This window comes from Oncorhynchus mykiss, chromosome 28 (genome assembly GCF_013265735.2).
Source record: "Oncorhynchus mykiss isolate Arlee chromosome 28, USDA_OmykA_1.1, whole genome shotgun sequence".
Taxonomy (NCBI): domain Eukaryota; kingdom Metazoa; phylum Chordata; class Actinopteri; order Salmoniformes; family Salmonidae; genus Oncorhynchus; species Oncorhynchus mykiss.
In genome coordinates this window covers 7,581,193-7,598,113 of record NC_048592.1, presented here as the reverse complement: position 1 = coordinate 7,598,113, position 16,921 = coordinate 7,581,193, and the positions used below count along the sequence as shown (strand labels likewise).

Genomic DNA, 16,921 nt, shown 5'->3' with positions numbered 1-16,921 from the left:
TTGTTTGCCTGTCCCTGTTACTGTAATAAACTTTGTTACTTCAACAAAGTCTGCATTTGGGTATTACCTGAAACATGATAGTTCTCTTATCCCCCAGGCTCCCCTGTTCTTGCATATTCAGTAGTTTTGACACTTGCTAGGGTTTGTTTAAAGATTTACTTCATCCCGCCGTAGACCAATTTGCCGTTGGTGCTGTATTCTCATTGATTTAAGTCATAGCTGCATACTCATATTCACGTTGAAAACATAAATATTATAACAGAATTTCACATACCTTTAACAAATGTTTATTTGGATTATTATAAAATAGGAAAGCTATACAAAGCCATTTAAGGTATTTTTAAACCATATTCTTAAAAAAAAAGCTGGAGACTCTTACCTCCCTCACTACCTTTAAGCACCAGCTGTCAGAGCAGCTCACAGATCATTGCACCTGTACATAGCTCATCTGTAAATAGCCCATCCAATCTACCTAATCCCCATACTGTATTTATTTATTTATCTTGCTCCTTTGCACCACAGTATCTCTACTTGCACATTCCACCATTCCAGTGTTTAATTGCTATATTGTAACTACCTCGCCACCATGGCCTATTTATTGCCTTACCTCTCATATCCTACCTCATTTGCACATGGGGTATATAGATTTTTCTACTGTATTATTGATTGTATGTTTGTTTACTCCATGTGTAACTCTTTGTTGTTGTATGTGTCAAACTGCTTTGCTTCATCTTGGCCAGGCCGCAGTTGCAAATCTCAACTAGCCTCCCTGGTTAAATAAAGGTGAAATAAAAAATGTAATTGAATAAAAAACACACTGAGAAGCACCCAAGTTATCCCCTGTCAACCACATTGTTTTTCTCTGCTTGTCTGTATTATAGGGACATTATGCAAATCACAGCTCTGCTTCGTAAACAAATACATCAATACAAATACACGTCTTTATAAAATAACTACATTTACACCTTTCCCATGACTACATGGAAAACAAACATGTCCTACAGACTGATGCAGTGTAAGGGAATCCTTTTTAATAATACTTTTTTTTATTGAGTTTGTCAATGAAACTTAAATAAGAAATTCTATGAAAATAAATTCTAAGTCAAGTAAGTAAAAAAAAAAGTAGGTGAATATTGTTCAATAGCCACATTATTCAGTAAATCAATATATTACATGATATCTATAATGCATTACCCCACCTATTAGGGTTCAGCAACCTAGCCTCAGGGCAATTCATATGATTTGGGACATTTCTTTGTGTCCCTCCAGTTATGTAACGTAACATTTACATATCATACTAAATGGAGGTAAACACATTTTTGTAAAATGTCCTACTTATGGCTCTGATTTCAGGTTGGGTACAGAGGATCAGTTGATCCCATCAACTGTTTAATACATAGCAGTACGGTTCTCTAAGGCAGTGGCCACCAACCCTGGTCCTGGGGAGCTAACAATGTGTTTTAACTCATCACCCACTGATCAAGACCCTAATTAGCTGAATCAAGTGTATTAGAGCTGGTGGTGCTACAGTAGCCTAGTGATTGAGTAGGAAGTCAGTGGTGTTGGTTAGGAAGGAGCTCTGTATCTGCGTGGTTGAGATTGCATTTGCGATAGTGTAGTCAGAGGCTGTGGTTGTAGTCATAGTTGTGGTCATGGTTGTGGTTGGTTTGGGGGTCTGAGTCGGCGTACTCTGGCCTGAGTCGGAGCTTCCCCACCAGGGTTGACAGGGCCTCCACCCACCCAGCCACTGAGATGACAGGTGGGGGTGATATCTCTGTGTCCATCACCGCCAGCAGGGAACGAGATCTCTCTGAGAGAGAGCGAAAGAGAGAGGTGAGCCGTATAGTCAGATAGTAAGGCGTGTGTGTGCACGCATAGGTCTGTGTGTGTGTGTGTGTGTGTGTGTGTGTGTGTGTGTGTGTGTGTGTGTGTGTGTGTGTGTGTGTGTGTGTGTGTGTGTGTATTTTCACACTAACCCCTATCCTTGCTGAAGTCTCCCTCCTGGCTGACATGGCTGTGTGGGTCAGGCAGCAGACTGGGAGAGAGGAGGAGAGAGAAAGAGAGGAGCAGCACCTGGAGAGAAAAAGAGAGGGAGGGAGAGCATCGACTGCTGCTCGACCCATTCTATTTATATAGTGTTCAACTGTGGATCTAAGTATTCAATCACAAGGCCTGAGTATTCAATAACAGACATGGTAACAGCCCAGCAACCACCGCAGTGACCTATTTCTTATGTGATCCTGCTCTTCGTGTATATTCCATACCAGGATGCAGGTCGCTTTCTGGGCAGTCTTACTGGAGCCATTAGGTAGAAGAATGTGTAGCCTGGCCAGCTGCTCCAACAGAGAACTGCAGTACCACACACAGAGAGGATTCAGTACATGAATAGACACGAGAGAGGATAATGAGCTGTATAGTCAAATAGAGATGATTCAAAGCATTCCATTCAAGACAGGAAAGAAGGAAGGAGATTGTAGGAGAGGAAGGAAAGAAGGAGAGAGTAGAGGAGAAGGGGAAGAAGAGAAGAGGAAGGAAGGAGGAAGAGTTAAGGGGTGGAGCCTTGAACAGGTTTCCCTTGTAAACAAGATATTTAATGCCTTACGTGTTGGTTTCCTCCAGTTGGTGGACTTTCCTCTGTAGCGCCAGGTTGTGTTTACTACAGGCATCCATCCTGCCAGGGCAGAGAGAGACACTCCATCAGTTCACAAACTTTTTATACATTACAATACCGCAATCAACGAGCTGTATAAGGCCATAATCAAACAAGACAATGCTAACCCAGAAGCGGCGCTCCTAATGGCCGAGGACTTTAATGCAGAAAAACTTAAATCCGTTTGACCTCATTTCTACCAGCATGTCACGTGCAACCAACGGGGAAAAAAACTTTAGACCACCTTAACTCCATGAGCTCTCCCATGGCCTCTATTTGGCAAATCCGACCGTAATTTTATCCTCCTGATTCCTGCGTACAAGCAAAAAATCAAGCAGGAAGTACCAGTGACTCGCTCAATATGGAAGTGGTCAGATGACGCAAATGCTAAGCTACAGGACTGTTTTACTAGCACAGACTGGAATATGTTCCGGGATTCATCCGATGGCATTGAGGAGTATACCACATCAGTCACCAGCTTCATCAATAAGTGCATCGATGGCATCGTCCCCACAGTGACCGTACGTACATTGCCCAACCAGAAGCCATGGACAACAGGTAACGTCCGCACTGAGCTAAAGGCTAGAGCTTCCGCTTTCAAGGAGCACGACACTATTCTGGACGCTTATAAGAAATCCCGCTATGCCCTCCGGCAAACCATCAAACAGGCAAAGCGTCAATACAGGACTAAGATTGAATCTTACTACTGGCTCTGATGCTCGTCGGATGTGGCAGGGCTTGTAAATGATTACGGATTACAAAGGGAAACCCAGCCACGAGCTGCCCAGTACCGCAAGCCTACCAGACGAGCTAAATGCCTTCTATGCTCGCTTCGAGGCAAGCAAAGGACGCGTACTCAGAGCATGCGCTGACCAACTGACAAGTGTCTTCACTGACATTTTCAAACTGTCCCTGACCGAGTCTGTAATACCTACATGTTTCAAGCAGACCGCCATAGTCCCTGTGCCAAAGAATGCCAAGGTAACCTGCCTAAATGACTACCACCCTGTAGCACTCACGTCTGTAGCCATGAAGTGCTTTAAAAGGCTGGTCATGGCTCACATCAACTCAATCATCCCAGAAACCCTAGACCCACTACAATTTGGATACCCCAACAGATCCACAGTTGACCCAATCTCTATTGCACTCCACACTGCCCTTTTCCACCTGGACAAAAGTGACACCTACGTAAGAATGCTGTTCGTTGACTACAGATCAGCGTTCAACACCATAGTGCCCTCAAAGCACATCACTAAGCTAAGGACCTTTGTACTAAACACCTCCCTCTGCAACTGGATCCTGTAGGGAACAACACATCTGCCATGCTGATAAAAAACACAGGGGCCCATCAAGAGTGTGTGCTTAGTCCCCTCCTGTACTCGCTGTTCACCCATGACTACGTGGCCTCACACGACTCCAACACCATCATTACGTTTGCCGACAACACAATGGTGGTAGGCCTGATCACCGACATCGATGAGACAGCCTATAGGGAGGAGGTCAGAGACCTGGCAGTGTGGTGCCAGGACAACAACCTCTCCCTCAATGTGAGCAAGACAAAGGAGGTGATCGTGGACTACAGGAAAAGGAGGGCCGAGCATGCCCCCATTCACATCAAGGGGGCTGTAGTGGAGCAGGTTGAGAACTTCAAGTTCCTTGGTGTACACATCATGTATGGGTCCTCAGATCCTCAAAAAGTTCTACAGCTGCACCTTTGAGAGCCACTTGGTATGGCAACTGCTCATCATCTGACTGCAAGGCACTACAGATGGTAGTGGGTACGGCCCAGTACATCACTGGGGACAAGCTTTCTGACATCCAGGACCTCTATACCAGGCAGTGTCAGAGGAAGGCCCTAAAAATGGTCAAAGACTCCAGCCACCCAAGTCATAGACTGTTCTCTCTGCTACCTCACAGCAAGCGGTACCGGAGCGCCAAGTCTAGGTCCAAAAGGCTCCTTAACAGGTTCTACCCCAAAGCCATAAGACTGCTTAACATTGACCCCTTTTTTACGGTGCTGCTACTCGCTGTTTATTATCTATGCTAGTCATTTTACCCCTACTTACTCTATGCTAGTCATTTTACCCCTACCTACATGTACATATTAACCTCAATTACCTCGACTAACCTGTACCCCCTCACATTGACTCAGTATCGGAACGCCCTGTATATAGCCTCGTTATTGTTATTTTCTTGTGTTACTTTTATTTATTTATTTTATTACATTTTTCTTTATTAGCAAATATTTTCTTACTTAGAAAATTCTGTATTGTTGATTAAGCACTTGTAAGTAAGCATTTCATGGTAACACGCTACTCCTGTTGTATTTGGCACATGTGATAAATAACATTTGATTGGATAATTACTAGTGCATTGGACCACCAACTGGGCTACATTGCTTTTGGTCCATACCTGCCCTCCAGACCATCTACGTACTCCCTCTTCTTCTTCCTGCTCTCCTGGGCCGACTGCTTGTTGCGGATCTTCCTGCGGATCTTCTTCAGGACCCTCTCCTCGTACTGATCCGGGAGAATATAGTCAGACAGCAGAGAGAGTGAGCGAATGAAGACAGAGATGATTAGAGTTGGTTAAAGTGAAAGAGTACAAACGTTTTTTTTAAGTTAAATTGTAACAAACAGGGATGGTTGGCTGGCCAGGTGGACATTAGGGCCAGTGGTAGCCTACCTTAGTAAAGGGCAGTTGGCTGGGCAAGTGGACACCCTCTTTAGCCAGCAGATTCTTCTCGTCCTCGTTAAGGACCACCTCCTGCAGGGAATTCTGGGAGTCACAGGAGAATGGGAAGACACAACGATTACTGCAAGGCTTCAGACAGTCACACAAATGGGTTGTCTGACACCGTCCTGAAAATGATGTGCACGCATTGCAGGGGTAGAAGGACCTGTGTTGTTATGATTCTGAACGGTCAGATAGCTAGCAACAGTGAGAAGCTGCCATGTGGGGAGTGGCTTGTTTCAGCTAGTTGAATCTTGTTCTTGATACCATGTCTTGTTTTGAGGTGTTTTGACTTATACCATGTCTATGATAATTTGGCTCATAATTGATACATACAGTTGAAGTCGGAAGTTTACAGACACTTAGGTTGGATTCATTAAAACAAATTTTCCAACCACTCCACACATTTCTTGTTAACAATCTATAGTTTTGGCAAGTCGGTTAGGACATCTACTTTGTTCATGACACAGATCATTCTTCCAAAAATTGTTTACAGACAGATTATTTCACTTATAATTCAATGTATCACTATTCCAGTGGGTACAAAGTTTGCATACACTAAGTTCACTGTGCCTTTAAACAGCTTGGAAAATTCCAGAAATTGCTTTTTTCCAGAAATACCGCTCAGGAAGGAGACGCGTTCTGTCTCCTAGAGATGAACGTACTTTGGTGCAAAAAGTGCTAATCAATCCCAGAACAACAGCAAAGGATCTTGTGGGGATGCTGGCGGTAACAGGTACAAAGGTATCTATATCCACAGTAAAACAAGTCCAATATCGACATAACCTGAAAGGCCGCTCAGCAAGGAAGAAGACACTGCTCCAAAACCGCCATAAAAAGCCAGACTATGGTTTGCAACTGCACATGGGGACAAAGATCATACTTTTTTTAGAAATGTCCTCTGGTCTGATGAAACAAAAATAGAACAGTTTGGCCATAATTACCATCGTTATGTTTGGAGGAAAAAGGGGGAGGCTTGCAACCCGAAGAACACCATCCCAACAGTGAAGCACGGTGTCACGCCCTGACCTTAGAGAGCCTTTTTATGTCTCTATTTGGTTTGGTCAGGGTGTGATTTGGGTGGGCATTCTATGTTCTGTTTTCTATGTTTTTGTATTTCTATGTTTTGGCCGGGTATGGTTCTCAATCAGGGACAGCTGTCTATCATTGTCTCTGATTGGGAATCATACTTAGGCAGCCTTTTTCCCTTCTGTCATTGTGGGAAGTTGTCTTTGTTAGGGGCACTATAGCCCTTGTAAGCTTCACGGTCGTTTTTGTTATTTCTTGTTTTGTTGTTGTACGCTCACCACGCTGCACCTTGGTCTTCCCTTGAACGACGGGCGTGACACAGGGGGGTGGCAGCATCATGTTGTGGGGGTGCTTTGCTGCAGGAGGTTCCGGTGCACTTCACAAATAGATGGCATCATGAGGCAGGACAATTATGTGGATATATTGAAGCAACATCTCAAGACATCAGTAAGGAAGTTAAAGCTTGGTCGCAAATGGGTCTTCCAAATGGACAATGACCCCAAGTATACTTCCAAAGTTGTGGCAAAATGGCTTAAGGACAACAAAGTCAAGGTATTGGAGTGGCCATCACAAAGCCCTGACCTCAATCCTATAGAAAATTTGTGGGCAGAACTGAAAAGGCGTGTGCGAGCCTGGAGGCCTGCAAACCTGACTCAGTTACACCAGCTCTGTCAGGAAGAATGGGCCAAAATGCACCCAACTTATTGTGGGAAGCTTGTGGAAGGCTACCCGAAACATTTGACCCAAGTTAAACAATTTAAAGGCAATGCTACCAAATACTAATTGAGTGTATGTAAACTTCTGACCCACTGGGAATGTGATGAAAGAAATAAAAGCATAAATAAATCACTCTCTACTATTATTCTGACATTTCACATTCTTAAAATAAAGTGGTGATCCTACCTGACCTAAAAGACAGGGAATTTTTTTGTAGGATTTAATGTCAGGAAATGAAAAACTGAATTTAAATGTATTTGGCTAAGGTGTATGTAAACTTCAGACTTCAGCTGTAGCTAACTACCAACTGTAACGACGTATTAAAGACAATAAGTGATTATTGTCCAAATGTATTTATGTTTTTAATAAACATTTGAAGACAAAATATAGTTTACATGTTATCAGTAATCCTATGATTCTAAACCAACCCCGTCTGTTTTGCCCCCCGAAGATGCGCACACATCGGTTTTGTCACTCAAAACCTATACTGTGTTTATGTCCTATTTTCTGCCCATCTCTGTGTGTGTGTGTCTGTTTGTCTGTGTCAATCTGGGTCTCTCTGTCTCTCGCCTCCTCCCCTAGAACCTAGACCTACAGCTCCAGTTTTGAACAGTTCTGAATGGATTTCGTAGCGTAGATGAAAGCAATATGGCGTGGCCTCCACTCCCCTGTCCCTCTGACTCACCGTCTCTCTTATTCCAGACAGCAGCAGGTCCTTGACAGTGAGATGGTAACCAGAGGGCAGCTGGGAGTTGTGGGTATCCCCATTGCTCTCTTGGAAGAGGCCAGACTCCCATCCATCTGAGAAGACAGAGAGACGTAGGACCAGATTTACTGAGGGCTCAAAACAGTTACAAGATTGTGTTCTATTTTATTCTATTCCATTCCATTATTCTATTTACTAACGTTACTGTGTGTCGGGGAAATCTGTAATATTTGGTCAAATCCAATGGCTCTCCCACAGGCACCAATGCAATAACAGCTGGCTCTGATCTACTTAACACCCAACTTGTTAAGAAGGCCTGAGCGGTGGGAGACATTATCACGGGGATGCAGTAAGACTGTCACAAGATGGTCATGAGATGGTCACATTCACCAATGAGAATGTATAGATAGTTCTGTACGACCAATGAGATGTTGTGTGTGTTGACAGTTAAAAGGAGATGTACTTTTAGATCTGATTGCTGACCGTTGAAGCGCGACCCTTCATCAGCCGGTGTATTATCAAAAAAGTAGAGTTTTTAGAACTGTCTAAGATTCCTTGATTTGTTTTCACTCCTCTGCAAGTCTGAACTTATTGTTTGGCCATTTTGTAATTTGGGTGAACTATCCATTTAAGGTTAGGGATAGGGTTAAGCTTAATTTCATTCATTCATTCCGAGTGGTTAATTTTAGGTTTAAGAGAGGGGTTCCAAAACTTTTATGCCCACGACCCCATTTTGATATCAACATTTTCTCGCCTCCCCACCATGTAAACAAAGTGATGTAATCAAAGGACAATGTTCACTTTTTTTATTGGTGCTATAGCAGTCTATTACAAATCAGTTTGGCAGTACTTTTGACAGTATTTCAATCTAAAATAAGTATGGTTTGATGTGACTGAAATGCATCAGAAAGGAAATTCAGAAGATCATCAGACAATAATTTTGTATGATATTCTGTGTAGAAAAAAATATTGTCATTCTTTTTCCCCCAGTCTGATTTAGTTCCTGGTCTTGTCTGCTCTGTTCTAATGAGTCCAGCTGGAGCGAAACAGAAGACACTGAGTATACCAAACATTAGGAACACCTTCCTAGTATTGAGTTGCACCCCCACCCTTTTGCTCTCAGAACAGCCTGAATTCGTCGGGGCGTGGACTCTACAAGGTGTCGAAAGTGTTCCACAGGGATGCTGGCCCATGTTGACTCCAACGCTTCCCACAGTTGTGTCAAATTGGCTGGATGTCCTTTGGTTGGTGGACCATTCTTGATACACACGGGAAACTGTTGAGCGTGGAAAACGCAGCAGCGTTTCAAAGGCACTTAAATCTTTGTCTTTCCCATTCACCCTCTGAATGGCACACATACACAATCCATGTCTCAAGGCTGGGGTCATATTTTGTAGCTTAAACTGTTCAAAATATAGAGCCACATATTACAACTACATCTAGTGGCTAACAGAGGTTACTGACGCAACCCCGGTTCTATGAACCAAGCACAATTTTTTTATTTAATTTCAGATTTTTTCTACATTTTCTTATCTCTTTGTGGGTATGCTCTGATGTGGCTAGAATAAGAAAAAATATAATAAAATAGAACGGGCTGGGTAGACTGGAGGTTTCAATTCAAATCGATATTCTGTGATGCTGACGGACCACTGATGGTGATGAATTCATCATAGAATTCATCATAGAGATCATTTCCATTGCAGGAACACTCAGTAGAGCAGGGGTATTCAAATCCAGACATCGTGGTCCTCAGCTCTGCTGCAGGTTTTTATTTTCTCCCTGGTAGTCAATTGAAAAGAATATTGATTGAGTCAATTCTCCTAGTGTTCAAAAGTTACCACCAGGCTGAATCAGGTGAGGGGAGGGGGGGGGGGGGGGGGGGGGGGGGGGGGGGGGGTGAAAACCTCTGTAGAATGGACCAAACCTGGATTCAAATACATGTGTATTTGTGTATTTATATTTATAACAAATACCTGAGTTGAAATGCATGAAGTATTTCAATATTTGTATTTGAAAATTATATACCAACACTTGTGTATTACCAAATCACTTGTGTACCTGTTACCTCCAGCATCTTCACAAGGTCCTTTGCTGTTGTTCTGGGATTGATTTGCACTTTCGCACCAAAGTTTGTTCATCTCTAGGAGACAGAACGTGTCTCCTTCCTGAGCGAAATGACAGCTGCTTGGTCCAATCGTGTTTATACTTGCGTACTATTGTTTGTACAGATGAACGTGGTACCTTCAGGTGTTTGGAAATTGCTCCCAATGATGAACCAGACTTGTGGAGGTTTACAATTTATTTTCTGAGGTCTTGGCTGATTTATTTTGATTTTCCTGTGATGTCAAGCAAAGAGGCATTGACTTTGAATGTAGGCCTTGAAATACATCCACAGGTACACCTCCAATTGACTCAAATGATGTCAATTAGCTTATCAGAAGCTTCTAAAGCTATGACATAATTTTCTGGAATTTTCCAAGCTGTTTAAAGGCACAGTCAACTTAGTGTATGTAAACTTCTGACCCACTGGAATAGTGATACAGTGAATTATAAGTGAAATAATCTGTCTGTTAACAATTGTTGGAAAATTACTGGTGTCATGCACGCAGTAGATGTCCTAACCGACTTGCCAAAACTATAGTTTGTTAACAAGAAATTTGTGGAGTGGTTGAAAAATGAGTTTTAATGACTCCAACCTAAGTGTATGTACATTTTTGACCTCAACTGTATGTGCATCTGTTCCAGAGGTGTGTATTACCTAAGTCGATGGAGACATCAGGTGCCAGGCAGTGCAGTGCAGACCTGGTGAGGTTAGAGTGGAGGTTAGGGAGATGGGCTTGGTCGAAGGCATGGAAGGGGGGGCTGGAGGGCGGGTTACGGATGTCCAGGTGATCGGAGCCAGAGTTGGGATCCTCACTGATGCCACTGTCGCTGGGGGAGTAGGGCCACATGGGGGAGGTGGGGGCAGACGATGAGTCAGTGCCACCTAACAGAGTATCCAGGAAATAATCACCGCCACCTTCTTGGCTCAGAGACTGCAGGAGGTTGTGTGTGTGTGTGTGCGTGTGTGGGTATGTGTGTGTGTGTGTGTGCGTGCGTGGGGAGGGTGAGATACATGCAGAGAGGGAAAATAAAACCAAAGACACGTCATCAGACATACAGTACACAAACAGATTACAGGTTATATTTCTATACAGAAACCTACTAGACACTCAGGAATAATGCAATCACTCACACACACACAAACATGCACGCACACGCACACAAACGCATACACACCCATACATCAGCCAGAGATAATACCCCTGTCTAGGGCCATTAAAGATAAAGAACTGCTATGATTGAGGTCTGACAGTTCTGGTGAAGGGAACAGGATGCCCCCTCCCCACAAGCTGTCAATGAGAGTCATGTATCAATCAATAACTGTCATTGGGCAATGGGAAAAGATGATGATGGCAGATGGACGAGGTCAACATGGACCACACAAGACCAAAACAAGACATGGGATTGAGCATATTATCCTATTCAGATTGGTTACATTTGTGGCTGACTTTCCATAAGTATGAATGTAAAATCTATTTTTCTCGTCTTCCTGGCTTTTGACCCTTGCCTGAGCCTACCTGCCGTCCTGTACCTTTGCTCCACCTCTGGATTACTGAACTCTGCCTGACCCTGAGCCTGCCTGCCGTCCTGTACCTTTGCTCCACCTCTGGATTACTGACCCCTGCCTCCCTTGACCTGTCGTATGCCTGCCCCGGTTACAATCAACATTGTTACTTCACACAGTCTGCACTTGGGTCTTACTATGGGTCCTAGTTACTTACTGACAAGGAGAAACTCAGATATGTCACAAAATCTCTAGGGTGCTTTTACTGATGGAAAGGGCTGGAGGAGAAAGTGGAATGGTGTTGTCACTCACCTCGGGTGATGTGATTTGCCAGGGCTGGTTACCATGGCAACTGAGAGTTCCGTCTGACTGGTTGAGCAGGAGATCTATAAATTCAATTCCTCCCTATAGAGGAGAAACATTCTGATTGGTTACAACTCGGGACAGGAGTATTTTCTGACTATATGAACTGACCAGGTGTTACGCCCTGATCTGTTTCACCTGGCCTTGTGCTTGTCCCCACCCCCTCCAGGTGTCGCCCATCTGCCCCACTTATCCTCTGGGTATTTATACCTGTTTTTCTGTCTGTCTGTGCCAGTTCATCTTGTTTGTCAAGCTTACCAGCACCTGTCTTTCCCAGCCTCTCTTTTTCTTTGTCCTCCTGGTTTTTGACCGTTGCCTGCCCTGACCCTGTACCCGCCTGCCTGACCACTCTGCCTGACCCTGAGCCTGCCTGCCATCCTGTACCTTTGCTCCTATCGACCCCTGCCTGCCTTGACCTGTCGTTTTCCTGCCCCTGTTGTTACAATAAACATTGTTACTTCACACAGTCTGCACTTGGGTCTTACCTTGATACCTGATAGTACGAACTGGCCATGACTGACCCAGCAGACTTGGACCAGCTCCCCAATGCCATCTCCTCCCAAGGAGCCACCATTGGTAGGCAAGAGGAGTTGATTCGCGGTCTGACGGAAGGGTTCCATGCCATGGCCGAATGTCACGACCTAGCCTTGGACGCATTGCGGGAGCCATTCCGTGGGTTGCCTACTAGGCAGCCAACCACGATGGTAACCTCCCAGCCCCTCTGTAACCCGGCTGGTAGCAGCGCTGTCACCCCGATTTCCCAGGAACCCCCAATACCTCCCCCAGAGCGCTATGATGAAGATTCCAGAACCTACCGGGCCTTTCTCTCCCAGGGCTCTCTCATTTTTGAGCTGCAGCCTTCTTCGTTCCCCTCGGACCGCTCGAAGAAAGCGTATATTATTATGCTGATGTTCGGGAGGGCACTCGCCTGGGCCACGGCAATGTGGGAGCAACAATCCGCCGTCTTCCTCAGTCTGGAGTTATTTGTGGCGGAGGTGAGAAAGGTGTTAAAGGCTCCGGTGTCCGGGAGAGAGGCTGCCTGGAAGTTACTCCAGCTTCGGCAGGACACCCTCAGTGTAGCAGACTATGCGGTGGAGTTCCGCACTCTAGAAGTGGAGGGTACCTGGAACCCGGAAGCGCTGTTGGACACGTTCCTGCACGGATTACCGGAGGAGGTAAAAGATGAGCTGGCAGCCCAAGAACTACCAACGGATCTCGACTCACTCATTGCTTTAACCTTCCGGATCGATGGTCGGCTACGGGAACGTATGAGGGAGAAGAGGTCCGATTGCGATCCCAATCACTCACTGAGGGATCCCACCTTGCAGCTGATGAACTCCGGAAGTCCCCGGCGTCCCCGGCGTCTACGTCCCCGATCCGAGCTTACCCGAGTCCCTCCAAGAGCCTCCTGAGACTGCCGATTCACGTCTTCCCAAGCCGATGCAGCTCGGCAGGACTAGGCTGTTTCCAGCCGAATGTGCACGCAGACTTGAGACCCAGAGTTGTCTGTATTGCAGTACTGCCGGTCATTTTGTGTCTACCTGTCCCTTCAAGAGAGCTAGCTCATTCGTTGGAGTGTGTACACTGGTGGGTCTGAAAGATGATTGTTTTTCTCCCCTTACTCGCCCCACTCTCTATGCCACCCTGCTGTGGGGCGACCAGTCCAAGTCTCTCCAGGTACTCATCGACTCGGGGGCCGATGTGAGTCTCATGGATGTTACCCTGGCATCCGAGCTGGGCATCCCCACTCAACCCCTCTCCATTCCCATGGGTGTTAGAGTGCTGGACGCACGCTCTATAGGCCGGGTCACCCACCAGACCACCCCCAGTCAACCTACAAGTGTTGGGGAACCACAGCGAGATGATCCAATTCCTGCTGGTTGAGTCTCCTCAGGTTCCCGTGGTATTGGACCCGGCCCTCATCGCCAACTTTCACCGCCGGCACCCCAGTCAACCAGGGGTCCGCCCAGGTGGAATGCCAGGTGGCGTCCCTAGAGGGAGGGGTACTGTCACGCCCTGATCTGTTTCACTTGTCCTTGTGCTTGTCTCCACCACTTCCAGGTGTCGCCCATTTTCCCCACTTATCCTCTAGGTATTTATACCTGTGTTTTCTGTCTGTGCCAGTTCGTCTTGTTTGTCATGCTTACCAGCGTTTGTCCTGTCAGCTCCTGTCTTTTCCCAGCCTCTCTTTTTCTTGTTTTCCTGGTTTTTGACCCTTGCCTGTCCTGACCCTGTTTCCGCCCGCCTGACCACTCTGCCTGTCCCAGACCCTGAGCCTGCCTGCCGACTATAAGTGGGTCACATAGCAAACATGACGCAGGGAATCTCTTTACAGGAGCTATAGACACAGATGAATGTGGGTGTTTGTTATAGTTTTTTTGTGTTTCCTGTGCTCCCTTCTTGATTGATGTAATTGTGTCACTAGCACCTTATTGTGTACTTTCTGTTTGTTGCTTTTGTAATGCAGTGCTCCCTTGCAAAATAGACTTTGATCTCAATGTGACATTAAATAAATAGACAGGTGGACACAAAAATAACAGATCAGGGCACCTCTATAGAAGTATAAACTTGTTAACATGGATCCTGAGACCTGTCAGAGTCAATTAATAATCCTGACTCTTCCTATAGATACATATAAACAGTAGACTACATGACTCCATAACACCAATACATATACACAACTTTGGTTTTAGAAGTGGGGGGGACATAATCATTATTTTTTATTATTTTATTATTTTCCAGTCGGATAAACACTCCAAGCAGCCTATCCGACCGCTCGGTGGCGTCAGGCATGGTCCTAAAGCACACCGTTGCCTGATTTTTGGATCACATTCCACTGATAAAGGTCGTCATTGTAAATAAGAATTTGTTCTTAACTGACTTGCCTAGTTAAATAAAGGTTGAATTTTTTTTTTCAACTGGGCGGACAAAAATTATATTTCAGAATGTGGGGCATGTCCCCCCCCCCCTCGTCGCCAGTGAAAGTTGCTCACCCTGCATATAGGGCATATGGTTCCTGGGTTGAGAAGACTAAAATAAGTCTACAAAAAAATATACTTTCAAAGAGAGAATGTTGATATAATACAGGTCAATATCTATGTCTGTATGTCATTTTAGAAGCAACAAATGAGTATGTTTTTTAAATTGAAGTCTTAATATGACCACAATGCTCTATGGTGAAGTAAGCTGACATTGAAAGCCACTTCAAACTATGAATGACAAAGCACACATCTAATTCAATCACCTGTCTAAGAAACACAACAAAAAAAAACAGAAATCCACACAAGATAGTTTTCTTTACCTTGTTTGAGATATGGGTCATTATTCCAACTTTCCAATGAGATTGGTGCAAGAAGTTGTAAATATCCAACAGGAATGGTCAAAAGTTGTCAATAGCTACCTTGATAAATATTTCAAGCTGGGATTGCAGTGAGTGTTTCCTGTAGCTAAGTATGTGTGTTTTTGTATGCGCATATGAGCCTGTTCCACAGGACAAAGTTGAAATTCCAATCATATTGAAATCTCAGCAGAATTGAGATTGTGTTTGTGTGTGTGTGTGTGTGTGTGTTTGTGTGTGTGTGTGTGTGTGTGTGTGTGTGTGTGTGTGTGTGTGTGTGTGTGTGTGTGTGTGTGTGTGTGTGTGTGTGTGTGTGTGTGTGTGATCCCCCCCCCCCCCCCCCCCCCACCAAACACACACACACACATTTTAATTTAAATGATCAAATTTTGTTTAATCTGAATAGTTATCTCCTAAATTCCTTTCCATGTTTCATATTTTAGATATTTGATGAATGTAATTGACACAGGGGTACGAATGTAATCAAACTGAGGTGACCATTTGGGGTTTTTGTTCCATTATTTGCACATATTACATCACTTTTTTTCTGGTATATCATATGATTCATAAATAAGCTATGCATATAAATCAACACATTGTTGTGTTTAGTTAATGACAGCTATTTCTCAATTCAACAATAACCTGAGGCCTTATCAGCGTGCCTTGCTCTTATCTCTATATACGAGGGCGTCTGCCTGCCAATGTACGTGTGTCTAAGAATTACACCTACCATAAAGAACATTATGTCATGTTCTCTAATAATGTTTTATCATTGCATTTATCAAAGACAAAAGAGGTGTACCTTTCAGAACATGGTTTCCAAATGACTGTAGCTGGAAGTATCCATGCAATTGTTTTACACAAATTCCCATGGATATGAAAATTGTGGGGGAGTGTATCAGAGATATCTGACCACAACATAACATCAGAATGAATGACCAAGAGAGTTATATATTTGCCTGTAATATGACTTTTGATGTTGTCCAGAGGCAATATTCAACCGTACCATGATGACGATATTAATGCCAGGAGTCAGGACACTTTGGTTTTTTTATGATATACAGTGCATTCAGAATGTACTCGGACCTCTTAACATTTTCCACATTTTGTTACATTTCAGCCTTTTTCTTAAATGGATTTAATACACGTTTCCCCATCAATCTACATACCCCATATTGACGAAGTGAAAACAGGTTTTTAGACATTTTTGCACATTTATTTCAAATTAAAAAAAGAAATACCTTATTTATGTAAGTATTCAGACCCTTCGCTATGAGACTCTAAATTGAGCTCAGGTGCATCCTGTTTCAATTTGATCATCCTAGAGATGTTTCTACAACTTGATTGGAGTCCACCTGTGGCAAATGCAATTCATTGGACATGATTTGGAAATGCACACACCTGGCTATAAAAGCCATGAGGTCGAGGGATATTGTCCGTACAGCACCGAGACAGGATTGTGTTCAGGCACAGATCTTGGGGAAGGGTACCAAAACATTCTTGCCATATTGAAGGTCCCCAAGAACACACTGGCCTCCATCATTCTTAAATGGAAGAAGTTTGGAACACCAAGACTCTTCCTGGAGCTGGCCGCCCTGCCAAACTGAGCAATCGGGGAAGAGGGCCTTGATTCGTGAGCTGACCAAGAACCCGATGGTCACTCTGACAGAGCTCCAAAGTTCCTCTGAGGAGATGGGAGAACCTTCCAGAAGGACAACCATCTCTGCCGCACTTCACCAATCAGGCTTTTATGGTAGAGTGGCCAGATGTAAAAGGCAC

At 44.4% G+C, this 16,921-nt stretch overlaps 1 protein-coding gene across 1 annotated transcript; it reads right to left on the bottom strand.

Annotated features, from left to right (window-relative positions):
• Positions 1-713: 713 nt before the first annotated feature.
• LOC110508426 (cyclic AMP-responsive element-binding protein 3-like protein 3-B) lies at positions 714-15,388 on the bottom strand. Its single transcript, XM_036966991.1, has 10 exons — positions 15,107-15,388; positions 11,755-11,847; positions 10,594-10,870; positions 7,815-7,930; positions 5,336-5,428; positions 5,063-5,169; positions 2,603-2,671; positions 2,265-2,349; positions 1,977-2,073; positions 714-1,810 (listed from the first exon to the last, which is right to left on the bottom strand). The coding sequence occupies exons 1-10, from the start codon at positions 15,125-15,127 to the stop codon at positions 1,620-1,622; spliced, it is 1,149 nt and encodes a 382-aa protein (XP_036822886.1). The 5' UTR covers positions 15,128-15,388; the 3' UTR covers positions 714-1,619.
• Positions 15,389-16,921: the final 1,533 nt, after the last annotated feature.

Coding starts and splice junctions, on each gene's coding strand:
- LOC110508426 (XM_036966991.1), bottom strand. CDS start 15,127: ATGACCCATATCTCAAACAAG. Junction 10,871..11,754: donor GGCAAATCACATCACCCGAG/GTGAGTGACAAC, acceptor AACCTCCTGCAG/TCTCTGAGCCAAGAAGGTGG. Junction 2,350..2,602: donor CAACTGGAGGAAACCAACAC/GTAAGGCATTAA, acceptor GTGGTACTGCAG/TTCTCTGTTGGAGCAGCTGG.